We start from the raw sequence: 15,748 nt of genomic DNA on the forward strand, positions 1-15,748 counted from the left end.
TGTGCCTAGACCTCACACACACGCACTCTCCACGCGCTTTCCAGCCAGCCCTGCATGCATGCCATCTCGCCTACCAAGGCTTGTCTTCGTTAGACAAGCCCCGACACCCCGAATCAGGCAGCAGACGCACACGACACTCACTCGACCATACGCATCCCCCAGTTCCACTCCTCAGCTTCCCAACGCCCCCCAGCCAGTCCGGGCCTCCCAATAGCCCGCCCTCCACGATCCAGGTAAAAGGAAGCGAAAGCCGGCACTCCAGACCCGCGCTACGAATCGCGCGCGTGCACAAAAGCAATGGGCCCGTCTGAAGGTGCCGCATCAATAAGTTTAGCTTAGCTGGGTATGTACAGCAGTGCTAGCGCGACCGGCCGGGTTGAGAAAAATAGAATTGATATTTGCGGTACTGTGGCGCAGGCCGCGCTGCAGGGGTATGTAGCAGGGGACGTGCCGCTCGCGCCCGGGTACCTTGCAGCCAGCGCTAGTGCTAGCGCGGCGCCACATCCTGGCCGAGAGATAGAGAGATAGAGATACGCGCCAGGGGGAGAGATTACGCTAATTGTCTCGAGGTGCAGCCACGTTTTTTGTGTGGCGCGGCGGGCGGACGGGGCGAGAAACACGTGGGTGGGTTGGTTGGAGATAGCGCTATGCGGCAGGACGCAAACAGGGTGGAGATTGCTGATCCCTTTACTTTGCAGGAGCACTGCGGCGGTATGCTTTGTATTGTGAGGAGGGACCGGAGTGGTGAGGAGAGCGATGCATTGTTGAGGGGTGTGATGGGTGCGGCGTCTCCGCGAATCAATGTTTTGTCACGGTTTCGGCCCGGTTCTTATCAGTTCCAAGGGATTTTGCAGCGGGGGCCAGAGTCTTGACTCTCTCGACATTGGCTGCGAAGGGAAAACAGCCCTTCTCCTCAGGTGACAAAATGCATCCTGTGTATTCTACTAAGCATTAGCTATGTATATCCGGAGGTCAGTATCGCTGCTCTAAAAATAAAATTACATCCATAAGTGCACCATTGCATCCGAACAACCGTGATATCCCGTGTCTAAGCCGAGTCGCTATCGTGAAACTCCGAAAGAGGAAGGTGTTAGAGAAATGAGAGGGACTGGGCGAGAGCGTGCTAGCAGAGGCCCTCTTGCCACATCTTGACGCTCTTGACAGTCATGCCGCGGTCGCTGCCCTCACCCCAGCTGGGAAGCCATTGGTCTTTCGCTGCAGGAGAGTTGGTTAGCTAGCACGTGGAATAATGGGATAGAGAAGTGGCATACCTTTGTAGAAGTCACGAGCCGCCGTTGGTCCGCCGTCTACCCATGGCTTGTTGTGCTTGCCGTCGCTGCGAACTGTTAGCGCGTGCATCACCAGAGAAAAGCTGCACTTACTAGAACCACCCGTTCTGGCTTCCCACCGCGACGTTGAGAATGAGATAGAAGTTCTCGTCAAACGGCGTGTTCAGATTCCCCGTCTGCTTCCACGGATTTTCGACCACAGTGCTGTTCACAACAGTGCCCTCGAAATGGCCCCTCTCCCACAATGTGTCTTTGCCCGTAAACTTCATGTAGAAGACCTGCTTCAGCTTGCTATCCACATAGGTGAACATATAGTCCTTTGACCACTGCAGGCCGAAGGTGTGGAAGCCCTTCGAATAGTCAGTGCGTCGCAGGAAGCTGATACTGTACGTCGACCAGTATGCGTCGAGCTTCGGTGTTGGGCCCCAGTGGAGGGTTGAGGTCATGGCGTCTCTGCCGATGGGATACTGCCAGGGATTGCCGCGCAGTTCGGCGATGTCGATTTCGCCGCTTGCGGGCCATGGGCCATATTTCGATTCTTCCGGCATCATCCTGAAGGCACGTTAGATGTGGGGAATAGGCGGGGCAGTTGGACGTCGTACCAGACGGCGGGCCAGAGCCAGTCACCAGCAGGCATCTTCGCGACTACCTCCACACGACCATACTTGATGAACTTCTTGCCCTTCGTTGACAACCGCGCCGATCGCACAGGTGGGATGATTTCACCAGTCGTCTCGTTGGACTTGACGGAGCACTGCTTGTAGTCGTCCGAAGTGCAGGTGCCATCGCCGCCGGACTTTGTGAGGTTGAGAGTGTAGCCGTTGAGGATCTGCTGGTCGGTGATTTCGGTCGTCTCGGTCGTCAGAGTCGGGACAATATGCAGACCGTCTCCATCTGTAAAGCTGTTCGCCTTGTCGCTAGTTGTCCAGTCGAAAGAACCAGTGCCAAAACCGCCGGTCTTTATACTCGTCAGCGCTCCCCCATTTTCCTTTTGCAACCAACATACCTGAACCTCATGCGACCACACTGCGTCGTCAATTCCGTTGAAATGGTCGTCCATGATCAGGCAATACTGTCGCCTGTTAGCGAAATCTTCGGTTCATGCTCGTGAAATCAGCTCACATCGCCGAGCTTCGCTTGCTTCGCTCCATCATACGCAAGATATCCGCACACACAGACTCCTAGGAAAACGAATCCCCAGACTATCCAGTTGCCATATTTCGTTCTCTTCAGCCGCTTGTCGTCTACCCATGGCTGGACGTATCTGGATGAACCATCAGTTTCCTGGTCGTTTGGCGAGGATTTCGTGGGAAAACGCACTCTCCTTTTAGCCTGTAGCTTCTAAACGCATGCCTTGCTTTTCGCCCTGGTGCAACCGAGGGAAACGATCCTGCTGGCGATGGCGGTCCTGGTGGTATTCGAGACGAACTGATTACCAGCGAGCTCCGCCGTTCTAGAGCAATGTTATCCTGCGCGGACTCCTGTGGGAACTTGAAAGTAAAGTCTTTGAGGCCCATTCTGGGCTGACGTGGAGTGATTTTGAAGCTCAACGTCGCTTGTCAAGCTCTAAGGTCGGATGATGAGGACGGTGATTGCTCCAAGTTACCGAGCTCGTTGCGAACTCGTTGCGAAGAGTCGACCTTTGTTCTGCCGAGGTGTGGGATGGTGGGATATCTTGGAGGTAAACAAGAGTCCTAGCGCTAGCACAATGCTATTGTAGTCGTCGGCTCTCCGTTCTCGTCTCAAACAAGCCAAAGTCTAGTTCCCGGCCCGGGCGCAATTGGAAAGATACACATCCAGCCCTCAGCTCTTCAACAAACGCCTCGAACCTCACCGGACCCGCACTCGAAACAACAATTCCAAAGCACATGCAGGCGATTCACGGCGTCTAACAGCAGGGGGTAGGGGCCGCAGGAAATTGACCTGCACTCTGACGCTGCGGGCGCTGTGGCTGATGCCGTCTCGTTGCCGGTGTGCCTGTGGTCCAGACCTTTAGCTCCTGCCAAGAGATGTCGGTTTATAGTGTGGCGCATATAGGCTCTGGCGAGCCGCGGACACGAGCCAACCTGCAGGAGTAAAGCGCGGCGGCTGATGATTAGGGCCGGGCCTCGGACCGGAAACAGGCACTGCTGAGGCAAAAGGAACCTCGTGCCGTGTTGTACGCTACAGTACCAGACGTACGCCAGAGTACCAGACGTACGCCGTGCCGCTCCACGCAATTATCGTGCTGCCGCAGCGATAGGGGAAAGCTGATGCCAGAGTCGTACACGGATATGCCGGCATATTTGCCTCGTGTCAATGTTGCACCGCCTTATCGCTCGCAAAAGTCTCTAATCTCGTGCCGCTTCTTCGGTGCTGCAGCAGAGATACCGTTCAGCCTCTGAGACAGTGGCTTGGCGCCCACGGAGCCACCCGCTAACAGTCGTGGGCGTCACCAATCAAAACCGCCCATATGCGCTTGGCTCGCCAATGAATCCGGGAACGACGGGCGACCACTGAGTTCGGCTCATGTTTTAAAGTTTAGCTCCTGAGGCGACTGTGAAGGTGCTTCTGCTCGCTCACCAACGAGAGTTCGGTGCCTGGGCCACAATCAGCCATGCGGCTGCACAGCAACGTCCTCAATGCAATTGTTGTTTCCAAACGTTGCGAGATGCGTATTGTTGAACGTGGCTTGTGTTTAGTGCACATATGCAGGCGGAGATGTCATCATGGCCCCAAAATAGTCGCCGGTTATCGTGCAGTTCCGGTGTTGCACAACACCATTGATCAGGGAAATCCTCCGGACGATCCTGGTGCAGACCCTGTAACGGTCCGAATGATCGGACCCATACGCATGGCATATACGATGGTAGTACTGCTTGAACTTGCCAGTCTTCTGGCGTCATTTGGCGCGCTGCGGCTAAGGTCCAGGCTGGCCAAGGATCGTGAACATCAGGGGTTCGCGCGGGATGTTCAATAGTTTCTCCGACCGCCCTCAGTCTCGACCAACAATTTCCCAGGTTCAGAAGCCAAGAAGTGCAGCATCGCACTGGCCGGCGGCGTCTGCCGGGTCCCTGGCGCACTGCACGTTCACCCTGAGTGACCCCAGCTGCAGGATCATATCTCGCTTATCCGTGCCCTGGCAATAGAGTTGGACCCACTGCCTCATCCATGTGTTTGCTCAACCGCTCTGGGAAGCGCTGTACCAAGAATAGAGTGCCACGAGACGGGGCAGCGGCAAGCGTCTGGTCAGACGATATGGATTTGGAAGTCCAGCTTCATCCGGGAGCGCCGCTGCATGGTGTCAAGGCCCTGAGTCGATGGGGCCGTCGCTAGATAGGGTTTGACGTAGCGACGAGGATTGAGAGGCCCCTCCGTGCTGAAAGCCTGCGGCAGCCTAGGCGTGCGCCTATCGTGCAGCTTGAGGTTCAGCAGTCCTGATGCGTACTTTGACCACTGCTGCATCTTTTGCGCCTGTTACCCTGGACACCCCTCCGTCGATCGCTGATAGCCAGAACACTCTTTTCTCTACACTCGTTTTGTTTCGTCTTCAGTATTCATATCCATCTTGTCTTTCCAACCCACGTCCCTCGCTACCTCGTATTCACATTCTTCGTTGCATCTCTACAGTCGTTTTCCGGTTCGTGTTAATCGCGCGGCCTGGTAGGGCTCCCTACCCTCCCACTCGTTCATCATCGGTCCTTGACCCGTCTGTCGTCTTAGCATTGCCGTCTCGTCATCATGGCCTCTACCCCGGCCGGCACAGTCCATTCAGCGACATCCTCACGGAGACCGTCGTTTTCGGAGCATCGCACAAGTGGTTCTGGGAGATTGTCATACGATCCCCGCCGTCTAACAGTGAAGATCGACGAAGATACGCGGTATCGAGCTGTAGGTAACCCATACTCTTGTCGACTTCGAACCCGCTAATGTTGTGGTAGATCATAAAACATCTACACGCGAAAGCATGTTCGATGCACTGGATGATACCGGGCCCTGTGCCCCCAGGTCTCTGCGCAGGCGTCCTGATGCGAAAGGCGCAGGGTGAATTTGCTTCGGAGCCGAGACACGTCGACCCAGAGCTGCTGGAGGCCGTCAAGAAGATCAACCCTGGAGTCGCGTTGACTATGTCCACGGAAGGCACCGGCGCTGTGTTCGACGTCCTCGAGCCCAACGAAACCGAGTTGCTGTTCCAGAATGGCTCCCAGATCCAGATCTACGATTCCATGGCCGACATTGCACAGTCCAGCACCATCAGGAAGTACCAGTACGCGGCCCTCGTCCGCCAGGAAAGGGTACTGCTCGTGTGGCACGACGACCTTGGTGCCATCTTGTCGCAGGCCCTGGAAATCGAGTCGAGGATGCTCGCGCTCATCTGGGGTTCAGCGAAGAACCCCTTCGGCGGTGCCACCAATCCCTTCTCCACAGGCGCCAACTCTTACATGGCTTCCGAGGTCAACCTGTCGCTGGAGAAGGAGAAAGAGGCCGAAGTAAATGTCGACGAGGTCTCAAAGGACGGCGATCTGGAAGCTGGTCCGCGCGAGTCACTTGCGCGGCCCCTCATCCTCACCAGCTCCATATTCGTCGGCTTCGCTGCCATGGGCATCATCCTACTTGTAATCGGACTCGGCAACCGTGCCCTCCTTTTACAGACCATGACCGACGGTTTCTACGCCCGCATGGCATTAGTCGCAACGGAACCAGTATTCTTGTTGTTCGGTCTCTTCTTCATCATCGTCGTGTTTGGCAACATCTTCCAGACCATGGGGCCCATCACCAGCATTAAGACCAACTCTCGCTTCTACTCCGCCGTCAAGCCCAACCTCTCGTACGCGCGTACACTCGGGTTCCGACCACCGCCGATCACCATTCAGATGCCCATCTACACAGAGTCATTGACAGGTGTGGTCAAGCCCACGGTGTCCAGCTTGCAAGCTGCCATTTCGTATTACGAGTCCCATGGTGGCACTGCGCGTATCTTCGTCAACGATGACGGCATGGCCGTACGAAGCGCGGAGGACAACCAGGAGTTCCTTGAATTCTACGAGAACAACAACATCGGTTGGGTATCGCGCCCCAAGCACAATCACGAGGGTTTCATCCGCCGCGGCAAGTTCAAGAAGGCATCCAATATGAACTTCGCCTTGAACGTCTCGAACAGAGTGGAGGATATCCTGCAGCGGCTGATTGACGCCCGTGGCGAGAAGGACGATGCCATCACCGAAGACGAAGAGGACAGGCTCTACAAGCAGGCCCTGAAGCAAGTTCTCGACTCCGATCCGCGGGCCAAAGCTGGCGGCAACATCCGCATGGGCGAAATCATCCTGATCGTCGATTCCGACACCCAGGTCCCCGAAGACTGTCTTATGTATGGCGCGGCCGAGATGTTCCTTTCGCCAGAAGTCGCTATCATCCAGCACAGTACTGGTGTCATGCAGGTCTCTTGGGATTACTTCGAGAACGCGATTACATATTTCACCAACCTCGTGTATGGCGCAATTCGATTCGCGGTGGGTAGCGGCGAGATCGCTCCTTTCGTCGGTCATAACGCGTTCCTCCGGTGGCAGGCGGTGCAGGCGGTCGGCGACCCTCCAGAGGAAGATGGATATGTTGCATTCTGGTCCGAAAGCCACGTCTCTGAGGATTTCGACATCGCGCTCCGATTGCAGATCAACGGCAATATCGTCCGTCTCGCCAGTTACCACGGCGCCGGCTTCAAGGAGGGTGTCTCGCTGACTCTCTATGACGAGCTGAATCGCTGGGAAAAGTGAGTATCAGCGCATCCCATCGAAAGTACACCGACTGACGTCTCCAGATACGCGTACGGGTGCAACGAGCTCGTGTTTAACCCCATCTACACCTGGCTGTGGCGAGGACCCTTCACCAAGCTGTTCCGAACCTTCCTCTGGTCCAACGTGCAGCTCTCGTCGAAGCTGACTATCATTGGCTACATTTCGTCCTACTACGCCATCGCCTCAGCCGTTCCATTCGGTATCCTCAACTACTTTCTGGTCGGCTGGTTCAACGGTGACCTCGACAAGTACTACGTCGAGTCCTGGAAGGGTAAGTCGCTCTCGTCGCTTCGCCATAATTGTGCTGATAGTCGCAGTCTTCGTCACGCTCATCGTCGTCTTCAACCTCATGTCCAACATCGCGCTTGCGGTGCTGAGATATCGCCTCGGAGAAATGGGCCTGTTCCAGTCGCTTCTCGAAAACTTCAAATGGATGCCGTTCTTCGTCATCTTCTTTGGCGGCCTCTCCTTCCACGTTGGTATGGCGATCTGTGCCCACATGTTCAGCATCGACATGAGCTGGGGTGCAACCGCAAAGGAGAAGGACGACTCCAACTTCTTCAAGGAGCTGCCTAAGATCTGGTCGCGATTCAAGTGGATGTACATGCTGATGATCCCGTTGGTCGGCGCAATGATCTACCTCGGCTGCTTTGCTCCACATGGATGGGAAATCGACGGCGTCACCGCTGTTGTGCCCATGGCCAATCTCATCATCGGGCATGCACTGTTCCCCTTCGCGCTGAATCCGTCATTGATGGTGTTCAACTACTAGACGTATCGATACCGCATAGAGGCTTGCCTTGGCTAGACTGGTGTTGGGTGTTATCCAGACGGGTTTGTTCATTCGACGGGCAACAACGTTTTATGATGTACAAAAGGGTTCATGTATCCAATTTGATCGACGGCAACGAAGGACGGACCTGGAAATAGGTTAATGTGTAATCTTAATATAGGGCCGCCTTCCAACCACTGCACTTACCAAAACAATGCCAGAGAGCTGTATGCTGTTTACAGCGAATGGTCTCCCAGCTGCGCCAGGATCGACTCGTATGCTTCAAAGTCATCGAGCAAAGATTCGTCCGCGACGGGTTCGACGCTCGTCCAATCCTCTATCAATTGTCCGGCGGCGGCTATCAGCCCACTCTTTGAGTCAGATAGACGGTCCTCTCTTCCATCGAAGTAGCGGTCGACATAGCCGTGCTTGTCATGGAGTTCTATCTCGACGCCGACGTCTTCCGTCGATCTGTGAATATATATGGTGCTCATCCCGACGGCCTTTGCTGCTTCCAAATCATACAGATGCGAGGCGAGCATGTAGCAATCCTCAGGCGGCAGTCGGGCAAGTTCCATTGCTTTCCGGTACATGGCAGGATCCGGTTTCGTCAAGCCCAGGAGCTCGGAAGATAGCAGCATGTGGAATGGGATAGCGGAAGACTGCGCAATATCCAGCTGCAGGCGGGTTGTGCCATTTGCAAGGACGATGAGAAAACACTTTTGATCCATTCGCAGTTGGTGAAGAGCGGGAATCACGTCCGCCCAAGGCTTCTGCAAGTGCCATTGGTGCACCAGCTGGTCGCGAACTGCTGCATCCCAGAAATCGAGGCCAATCCCGCGTTCTTTGAGTAGCCGATCAAGCACCCGTCGATGGGTAACGTCGATGTCTTCAGCCGGCGCTCCACGGTTGAAGCGAGCATGAATCTCCTCGAAGAAGCCTTGGCGCCATGCTATCGCGAGCTCCCGGAGTTTGGTGTTGGCTGGATGCAATGAAGGGTGCGGCGGGCACAACTGGAGGGCGGGCAGCAGCGACGACAGCCAGTCGCAGCACGTTCCCACGAGATCAAAGAAGATGGCTTTCTGTGTTGATGCAGCCATGATCGCCGGGTCGTGGAGGAATGAATCTATCTGGCCAGATGAGATGACGCGATGGCACCTTAAAGCGGCCTAGCGCCGATTAGTCAGACCTACGCACATGTGCCACAGCTGAGACTGTAGCAACATCACACCTTCCTGGCCTTTACTGCCATCTCATGTCTCTTCTTCCAGCCCAGATTTCAATACCGCCGTCTAATTCCTAGTCTTTTGAGTTGGGAAGCTATTGGAAGCCTACCGCCCCCCTTTCCTAGCAGTGAAGAGCGCGACTTGGGATGAGGAAATGCCTCTACAAGAGCCGGAGTCCGAGATACAGACATTCAGCGACGGGTATTCAACCAACGCAAGAGCTCCATCATCGAAGACACGATGCAAACCCCATCTCTAGACCACGAGGCGACGGAATCTAGGCAACAACGAGTCCCATCTACAGCTCGGGGCAAACGGCATCGGACGTGCCTGGCTCGAGTCATCTCCTCCATCAATGTGATGAATTTCCTGGCTTTCAATATTCAACAACATCCTTCCGACATCCTTTGCTTTTGACGATGCGTGATTGGCCGTGGCGATGACGTAATGGATTCCTTCAATCGGAGACTTCGGCCGTCTTTAGAAATCAACGGCCCTCGCCCTTTTCTATCTCAATGACAGATGGGAAGTTCGAGATAGGGCGTGAGGTCGCCACTTAAAAGGCGCCATAGTCCGCCAGTACACCCCTTCCGTACAAGCCTTCCCTACCTTTCGTCCCGTCTCCACGCGAATTCCTGCTGCGATATAATAATTGCGGAGTCCACCCAATTGCTAGTGATGGTGGAATCCACTCTCTCTACCCGTGGCACGGCGGCAAGTATCGCCGGTGCCGGGGATGCTGTAAGTACCACCTATGCTTGAGATTCCCGCACGCATTGCAGAAATGGTCCTCTTCGGGGATAGGGAACTCTTCCGCTCTTCTAGTAACTCACATTCCAGGCAATATGGGACGTAATCTCCAACCTCTGGGATCCCGCCAACAACCCCGATGGCTACGTCTCACTCGGCGTTGCAGAAAACTCCTTCATGCACGACGAGCTACGAGACTTTCTCAACTCCAAATCCCTCATCGATCCCGGCGCAAAAGCCCTTACCTACGGCGATGGACCTGCGGGCTCGAAACCGCTGAGATCCGCCATATCCTCCTTTATGAATAACTACTTCAATCCGGTCGAGCCAGTCAAGCTCGAGCAGATCATGGTTACGAACGGCTGTTCGGCGGCTATCGAGCATTGCGCGTGGGCTCTCGTAAATCCGGGAGAGGGAATCCTCCTGGGGCGGCCGTATTATCGCGCTTTCATTCCGGATATGGGACTGCGACCTGGAGTGAAAACTGTTGCCGTGGCCTTTGGGAAGGTTGACCCCTGCGGTCCGCAGTGCGTGCAGAAGTACGAAGAGGCGCTGCTCAAGTCGAACGAGGAGGGCGTCAAGATCCGGGCGCTCATGCTGTGTCATCCGCATAACCCGCTTGGGCGTTGCTACTCCAAAGAGACGATTATCGGATTGATGAAACTGTGCCAGAAATACAGGATCCATTTGGTGAGCGATGAGATCTACGCGCTCTCGGTGTGGAAGAATACCGTGGATAAGCTTGAGAAAGAGCCTGCGCCATTCCACTCCGCACTCTCGATCGATACTGCAGGGATCATCGATCGGGAGCTCGTCCACGTGTTGTGGGGCTTCAGCAAAGACTTTGGTGCGAACGGTATCCGATTAGGTGTTATCGTGTCGCAGTTCAACGCGCCCTTTATGACGGCGGTCCGTACTTGCTCGTTGTACTCGTCGCCCTCATCACTCACGGAGAACGCCGCGGTGGCTATCCTATCCGACAGCGAATTCCTCTCGAATTACATCAAAACGAACCAAGACCGCTTGTCAGCAGCATACACGCACGCCGTGCGCACTCTGCAAAAGTACGGTATCGAGCACATGCCAGGTGCAAATGCAGCGTTCTTCCTGTGGATCAACCTAGGCAAGAAATTCTTGGAGAACGGAGCTGCGAAAGAATCGATGGACGGCATTACGCAGGCGATATTCAACAAGTTGATAGCAAAGAAGGTCTTCCTCGTGCTAGGAGATGCGACAGGAGCGGAGGAGCCTGGGTGGTTCAGAGTTGTTTTTAGCCAGAGGCCCGACCTGGTGGAGGAGGGCATTAAGAGGACTGCTGAAGCTTTGGGGATAATTAAGGCAGGACCGCAAGTCTAGGCGACAAGCAGCTCCACGCAATGGTTCTCCAGCACTCGCCATTTACGACTGGACGTCATGACTTGGTGCTTTGTTGGAGGGGTGGGTAGGAGCGGGAGTAAGAGGGAGAGGAGGTTTCGTGGTGTTTGAAGCTGATGTACGTTGAGCCTTGAAAGCCCCCGGCACCGATCAACCTTCCCTATATCTTCATCCTTATATCCTCATTGTGCCGATTTCCCGTACAGCTTCCTAATCTTCAACCTGAACCCCCCTATCCCATTGCGCCTTTGTTCCGTCCAAATCCTACGCCGCCTCTCCCTCCCTGACGAACTCCCCATCCGCAGAGTCCTGCCCCGGATTGGCCTGCTCGTAATGAAAGTGCTTAACGAATCTAAAATACCCAGCAGCTACTACAGCACCAAGACACGGACCCACCCAGTAAATCCAATGGTAAACCGGGAAGCTCCTCCCCGCAACAGCAGGGCCGAAGCTCCGCGTAGGATTGAGCGAGCCACCCGTATAAAACACGCCTGCCCCATGTCAGCTTCACCAACTCCTTGTATTTCCCATGCTCGGTAGGTAGAGACGCTACTTACCGCCCATCATCGCCACAAACAGCGCCAACCCGATCCCTATCGGCGCAATAAACGTGTCCTTGCTCTTCTCTGCGGCCAGCATCAACACCACGAACACCAGCTCGGCCGTCATGAACATCTCGATGAACACGCCCTGGGCAATGCTCGTCCCGGGGGAAAGCGTCGTGTTGGTCAGCCTGATGTCGCCGGGGAACATGCACGAGACGAGCGCCGCGGCGCACATGCCGGCGAGGAGCTGCGCGGGGAAGAGGAAGAGCGCGCGGATGGGCGGGAGAGTGGAAGTGAGGACCATGCCGAGGGTTACCTTTGACGCAAGCCAGTATTAGCTCTTTGTCTGGGCGAGCGATCGCAAGGGGGAAGCAGGTGGGTGGGTATACCGCGGGATTGAACAGCCCTCCGCTAATCCGATAGAAAGCCCACACGTTAACTAGCAGGCTGAACCCGTATAGCAGCGCCGTGAAGATATTTGTCTGGCTACTTGGTCCTCCATTTACGCGGTCGCTCGCTTGCGTCTGGAGCATGATTTGACCGGCGAAGGAGAAGTAGAGGAACATAAATGTCCCAACGAATTCTCCCGTCGCAGCGACGAGGTGCCCTTGGAGGCTGCTGATGCCATGATGTCCGTGGTGCCGGCCGTTGGAATGCGGCGCATCGTCTTGGTGGCGTCGACGGTGCTCTGGATGGTGCTGCTTCGGCTCTGGAGGGACGCGAAGGCGTGGCATTGTCGCGATAGGGGAAGCAAAGCGATACTAGAGTATATGGGAATCGCGACGCAGTAGCAAAGGAAACAAAAGAAGGCTATTCTACACTTCTGCTCACAGACCAAGACCATGACATACGACGCATCATTACTTCCAGACTTGCGGGAAGTCTAAAGTCCACATCGCAAGCCGTTCTGCACACTGACAGTAGGGGCTCAGCTAGCCCGAAGCGTCGCGACCTATGGTGTTCGCGAGGTCGATTAATGGCTGACATGCGTATGACGATGCAACGGGATTAGTACGCCACCGACGTTGCCTAGAATCCGCCCTACCATGGCACCAGAGACGCACAGTGTCGATCTCGCGGCCCACCGAGATGGGACCCTTGCAATCTGAAACACGGATCGCCCATCGGATCGTCATATCTGAGAGCTGCTGGAGCTGCGATGCGACCCAAGGACCGGGAAATAATACTCGACGAATTATCGTGAAATAGCAACCTATCTTCACGTACAATTATCGCGCGAGAATGCGGCACTGACCGGCTCGCGCGCCGTTTCGTCAGGCTTGAGCCAAAGCGCTATGGCGTGCATCTAGTACGTTGAGCTTCCGCTCTGTGCGGCTGATTGTTCTAACTGCAGCCATGGAACTGCTCAAGTATCTGAACACCCCTCGACGTCATGCGACAGCACCGTGTCCATTCAGTCTGCCCAAAAACCTACGTATCAGGTTCGTCGCAAAGTCACAGCAGCCGGAACGTTAGGCCACAGCACATTCGCCTCAATGTGCATGACGTGCACGTCGCAAAACGCCGACATAACAAGCGTGCGTTTGTCGACGGCGAGGAAGCCGTGCGGGTCATCGAGGGCGGCAATGGGTCGACGGAGCATGTTTTGCAGTAGGTTGATGCGCGAGAGACCGTATGACGGATCCTGGGAGTAAATAGGAATGGGTCCGCAAGGGCGTCCGTCAGCTTCTGTGTACGCTATGCGCAGGCTATCAGCAATGTCCTCGCAGCGAAATGCTGAACAGATGGCGGCGGATTGCAGAAAGCTTCCAGGCCAAAACAATCTTAATCCGCCGCGACATTGCACCTGGATGCCGGTGGTATGTCTTGCATGTTAGTCAAACATCGTGGACCTTTGAAGGTATGCGGCCATTGCGAGATCTGTCCATTGAATGAAATTCCGATAAGCATGAATACATCAGAGCTCCTTACGCTTGACGTACAGCTCCATATCCCACAAGCTCAATGCCCCCAAATCCGGCATCCAATCGTCAGTGATCTCCACATCCTGGAAATTGCACGTAACATATTGCTCCAACAATTCGACAGCCCAAGGAGTGGTTAACCTTTTCCATAGAAATTTTCCGACATCCTCGTCGTTCCGGAAAATAGCAGGACCGAGGATCGCGGGTGGCAATTCCGAAGACTCGAAAGCTTCAGCCAGGATATCGTAGACACAGGCTTGGTTATCAGCTATCCCCTTTCGGAGGGGGGGTGTTGTAGAAGACCAGCGTATGCTCGTCAATAGCCAGCACACCTTCGAGATCCTTGGCGATCGTGATGTCCGGATCCAGCATTTTCTCGAATTCTTTGTCGTATCTGGTGTAGTCCTTGTCTTCAGCCACAATTTCAACTTTCGGAGCGGGACGATCTTCGCTCTGGCGCACTGTCCTTCCACATATCGTAAACCTTCTTGATATGCTTCTCCAGTGCAAACGGCTGCGGTGGACTGTCTAGACTTTTGGGGAGCCAGCTCTTGTCGAACATCGCGACTACCAGAACCGGGTAGCCGGGATTCCACTCACGAAGCATGCGGCTATCGAAATGAGCAAGGTTGAGCCAAGCCAGCATTTCGTATCCAAACCAACGGAGCTCCATGCCGTATTCGTACCGACTCATGCCGACCGAGTCGGTAGGCGCTTTCCATACAACGCATTTGCGGCCATGAATATCGGGAAGTTTGAAATCGATCGGCGCGCCAGGACGAAGTATGAAGGCGTTATCGACATCGCGAAAATCTTGACAACGCGCGAGGGATTCTATGACGTCGCGAGTAAAAAGCCGTTGATCCCCAAGATTATCAACGAAGTCGTAGTATTCCTTGATGCGCTTTTACGCTCCTGCATATCGTCGAGGCTGGGTTGCCATCATGCGTCGTACTCTTCTTTCGAAATCGGGGCCATTATGTAGGCAGTCAGCAGTGATGCGTGTAAAAATTCAAAAGTGGTAGAGGAAAGTTGAGGGATATGATCTTCGAATTGTCCAGGAAGTAATGCTAACTGTTAAGAAGAAGAGAGACTTGTCTGCTTTTATACGCTGCATTACCTGACTCGTTACAATGACACATTCGAGTGAGTCAACGCTGGGTCCGTAGCACGGTGCCCTGGGAGCCGTGGTGTTGGGAGTCAAGGCCTTTCCGAAGTAATGGCCCGTCTGGAGGAGAAGCGCATACGCGAGAGCCAAAATCCCTTCTCAATTTTGGCCCTTCGTCGCATCAGCCTCATTGTCTCGACTGGATCATCCTCTATGCATATCCTCCTCTTCAACGACTTATCTTCCAGAAGATCCAGTACGCTCTCGTCCAGGCGTGTATCGGCGAAGTTGCACAGATCATACTCTTCTAGCATCTGCAGCACTTCTGGCGTGGGTTGATATCGGCCATTGAGTTCGCCAACGTCACCATCAAGGGTAATATCCGTGGCAATAATGGCACCCGGGCGATGAGAGGGATCTCCGGAGCGGGCGATGGCCTCAAAAGCGGGTGAACAAAGGCCGTCATTCGGAGCACTGCCGTCGATGATGAGCGTATGTTGGTCGGTCAAAAGGAATGCTCTAGAGTACGGTATGGCGCGTATGCAGGGACAGATGCAGATGAGGATTTGTTTGTCGACTTCATCGTAATGCTCGTCCTGGGCGAAGATGACGACCGGTAAGGGCGGCGATTCGGTCCCCTCATAAACCTCAACCAGAGTCTCGGCGGTGGTGACTGCTGCTAAATACTTGAAGACCCTATCGTGGCCTTCGGGGCTTTCCGAGATGTTTCGAACGGGACCCAGATTGAAGCAAACGATGCGCCGAATGCGTGGCGAGTCCTTCGCTCGCTCCCTGAGAGTGCTCTGAAGTCGCTGGCATGGCTCACTACGCATCCAAATTGGGGTGATCTTGGTTACGAGATCTTTGAACGTGTCCATATTTGATCCGGGAAGGAAGGCTGGCTGTATTGATGAAGAAATGAAAGAAATGAAGGTAACTCCCGAACGAGGGGCTGGCTAAAGGCCTCTCTCACCTCTGACTCTTGACA

The 15,748-nt window shown here is 54.7% G+C and overlaps 8 protein-coding genes across 8 annotated transcripts; 4 read left to right on the forward strand and 4 right to left on the reverse strand.

Moving 5' to 3' along the window:
* The first annotated feature begins 50 nt into the window (after positions 1–50).
* On the forward strand, positions 51–679 carry BU26DRAFT_520887 (uncharacterized protein). Its single transcript, XM_033829397.1, has one exon. It carries the CDS (start codon positions 59–61, stop codon positions 212–214), a length of 156 nt encoding a protein of 51 aa, XP_033681412.1. The 5' UTR covers positions 51–58; the 3' UTR covers positions 215–679.
* Positions 680–997: 318 nt separating this feature from the next.
* On the reverse strand, positions 998–2,903 carry BU26DRAFT_45034 (glycoside hydrolase family 16 protein). The gene is made up of 7 exons (XM_033824740.1): positions 2,610–2,903; positions 2,412–2,553; positions 2,296–2,361; positions 1,892–2,247; positions 1,383–1,841; positions 1,272–1,336; positions 998–1,215 (listed from the first exon to the last, which is right to left on the reverse strand). The coding sequence occupies exons 1-7, from the start codon at positions 2,804–2,806 to the stop codon at positions 1,124–1,126; spliced, it is 1,377 nt and encodes a 458-aa protein (XP_033681413.1). The 5' UTR covers positions 2,807–2,903; the 3' UTR covers positions 998–1,123.
* A 1,752-nt stretch (positions 2,904–4,655) lies between these two features.
* Positions 4,656–5,295, forward strand: BU26DRAFT_520890 (uncharacterized protein). Its single transcript, XM_033829398.1, has one exon. It carries the CDS (start codon positions 4,709–4,711, stop codon positions 5,165–5,167), a length of 459 nt encoding a protein of 152 aa, XP_033681414.1. The 5' UTR covers positions 4,656–4,708; the 3' UTR covers positions 5,168–5,295.
* On the forward strand, positions 5,127–8,096 carry BU26DRAFT_520891 (uncharacterized protein). Its single transcript, XM_033829399.1, has 4 exons — positions 5,127–5,159; positions 5,210–7,035; positions 7,084–7,331; positions 7,378–8,096. The coding sequence occupies exons 2-4, from the start codon at positions 5,252–5,254 to the stop codon at positions 7,830–7,832; spliced, it is 2,487 nt and encodes an 828-aa protein (XP_033681415.1). The 5' UTR covers positions 5,127–5,159; positions 5,210–5,251; the 3' UTR covers positions 7,833–8,096.
* On the reverse strand, positions 7,853–8,988 carry BU26DRAFT_44999 (HAD-like protein). The gene has a single exon (XM_033824731.1). It carries the CDS (start codon positions 8,930–8,932, stop codon positions 8,069–8,071), a length of 864 nt encoding a protein of 287 aa, XP_033681416.1. The 5' UTR covers positions 8,933–8,988; the 3' UTR covers positions 7,853–8,068.
* A 748-nt stretch (positions 8,989–9,736) lies between these two features.
* BU26DRAFT_532272 (PLP-dependent transferase) lies at positions 9,737–11,164 on the forward strand (the record flags this gene model as incomplete). The annotated part of the gene is made up of 2 exons (XM_033831088.1): positions 9,737–9,799; positions 9,899–11,164. 2 exons carry the CDS (start codon positions 9,737–9,739, stop codon positions 11,162–11,164), a joined length of 1,329 nt encoding a protein of 442 aa, XP_033681417.1.
* Positions 11,165–11,289: 125 nt separating this feature from the next.
* BU26DRAFT_576175 (aquaporin-like protein) lies at positions 11,290–12,572 on the reverse strand. Its single transcript, XM_033834370.1, has 3 exons — positions 12,117–12,572; positions 11,740–12,043; positions 11,290–11,673 (listed from the first exon to the last, which is right to left on the reverse strand). The coding sequence occupies exons 1-3, from the start codon at positions 12,459–12,461 to the stop codon at positions 11,447–11,449; spliced, it is 876 nt and encodes a 291-aa protein (XP_033681418.1). The 5' UTR covers positions 12,462–12,572; the 3' UTR covers positions 11,290–11,446.
* Positions 12,573–13,645: 1,073 nt separating this feature from the next.
* On the reverse strand, positions 13,646–15,593 carry BU26DRAFT_507021 (uncharacterized protein; the record flags this gene model as incomplete). Its single annotated transcript, XM_033826967.1, has 4 exons — positions 13,646–13,881; positions 13,985–14,113; positions 14,253–14,486; positions 14,900–15,593. The coding sequence occupies 4 exons, from the start codon at positions 15,591–15,593 to the stop codon at positions 13,646–13,648; spliced, it is 1,293 nt and encodes a 430-aa protein (XP_033681419.1).
* Positions 15,594–15,748: the final 155 nt, after the last annotated feature.

The sequence above is a fragment of the Trematosphaeria pertusa genome (genome assembly GCF_010094035.1).
Source record: "Trematosphaeria pertusa strain CBS 122368 unplaced genomic scaffold BU26scaffold_10, whole genome shotgun sequence".
NCBI lineage: Eukaryota > Fungi > Ascomycota > Dothideomycetes > Pleosporales > Trematosphaeriaceae > Trematosphaeria > Trematosphaeria pertusa.

Coding starts and splice junctions, on each gene's coding strand:
- BU26DRAFT_520890 (XM_033829398.1), top strand. CDS start 4,709: ATGCGTACTTTGACCACTGCTGCATCTTTTGCGCCTGTTACCCTGGAC.
- BU26DRAFT_44999 (XM_033824731.1), bottom strand. CDS start 8,932: ATGGCTGCATCAACACAGAAAGCCATCTTCTTTGATCTCGTGGGAACG.
- BU26DRAFT_520891 (XM_033829399.1), top strand. CDS start 5,252: ATGATACCGGGCCCTGTGCCCCCAGGTCTCTGCGCAGGCGTCCTGATG. Junction 7,036..7,083: donor GAGCTGAATCGCTGGGAAAA/GTGAGTATCAGC, acceptor TGACGTCTCCAG/ATACGCGTACGGGTGCAACG. Junction 7,332..7,377: donor CTACGTCGAGTCCTGGAAGG/GTAAGTCGCTCT, acceptor TGATAGTCGCAG/TCTTCGTCACGCTCATCGTC.
- BU26DRAFT_520887 (XM_033829397.1), top strand. CDS start 59: ATGCCATCTCGCCTACCAAGGCTTGTCTTCGTTAGACAAGCCCCGACA.
- BU26DRAFT_576175 (XM_033834370.1), bottom strand. CDS start 12,461: ATGCCACGCCTTCGCGTCCCTCCAGAGCCGAAGCAGCACCATCCAGAG. Junction 12,044..12,116: donor GAGGGCTGTTCAATCCCGCG/GTATACCCACCC, acceptor CTTGCGTCAAAG/GTAACCCTCGGCATGGTCCT. Junction 11,674..11,739: donor GTTTGTGGCGATGATGGGCG/GTAAGTAGCGTC, acceptor GACATGGGGCAG/GCGTGTTTTATACGGGTGGC.
- BU26DRAFT_45034 (XM_033824740.1), bottom strand. CDS start 2,806: ATGGGCCTCAAAGACTTTACTTTCAAGTTCCCACAGGAGTCCGCGCAG. Junction 2,362..2,411: donor AGCAAGCGAAGCTCGGCGAT/GTGAGCTGATTT, acceptor AACAGGCGACAG/TATTGCCTGATCATGGACGA. Junction 1,337..1,382: donor AGCCAGAACGGGTGGTTCTA/GTAAGTGCAGCT, acceptor AACAGTTCGCAG/CGACGGCAAGCACAACAAGC.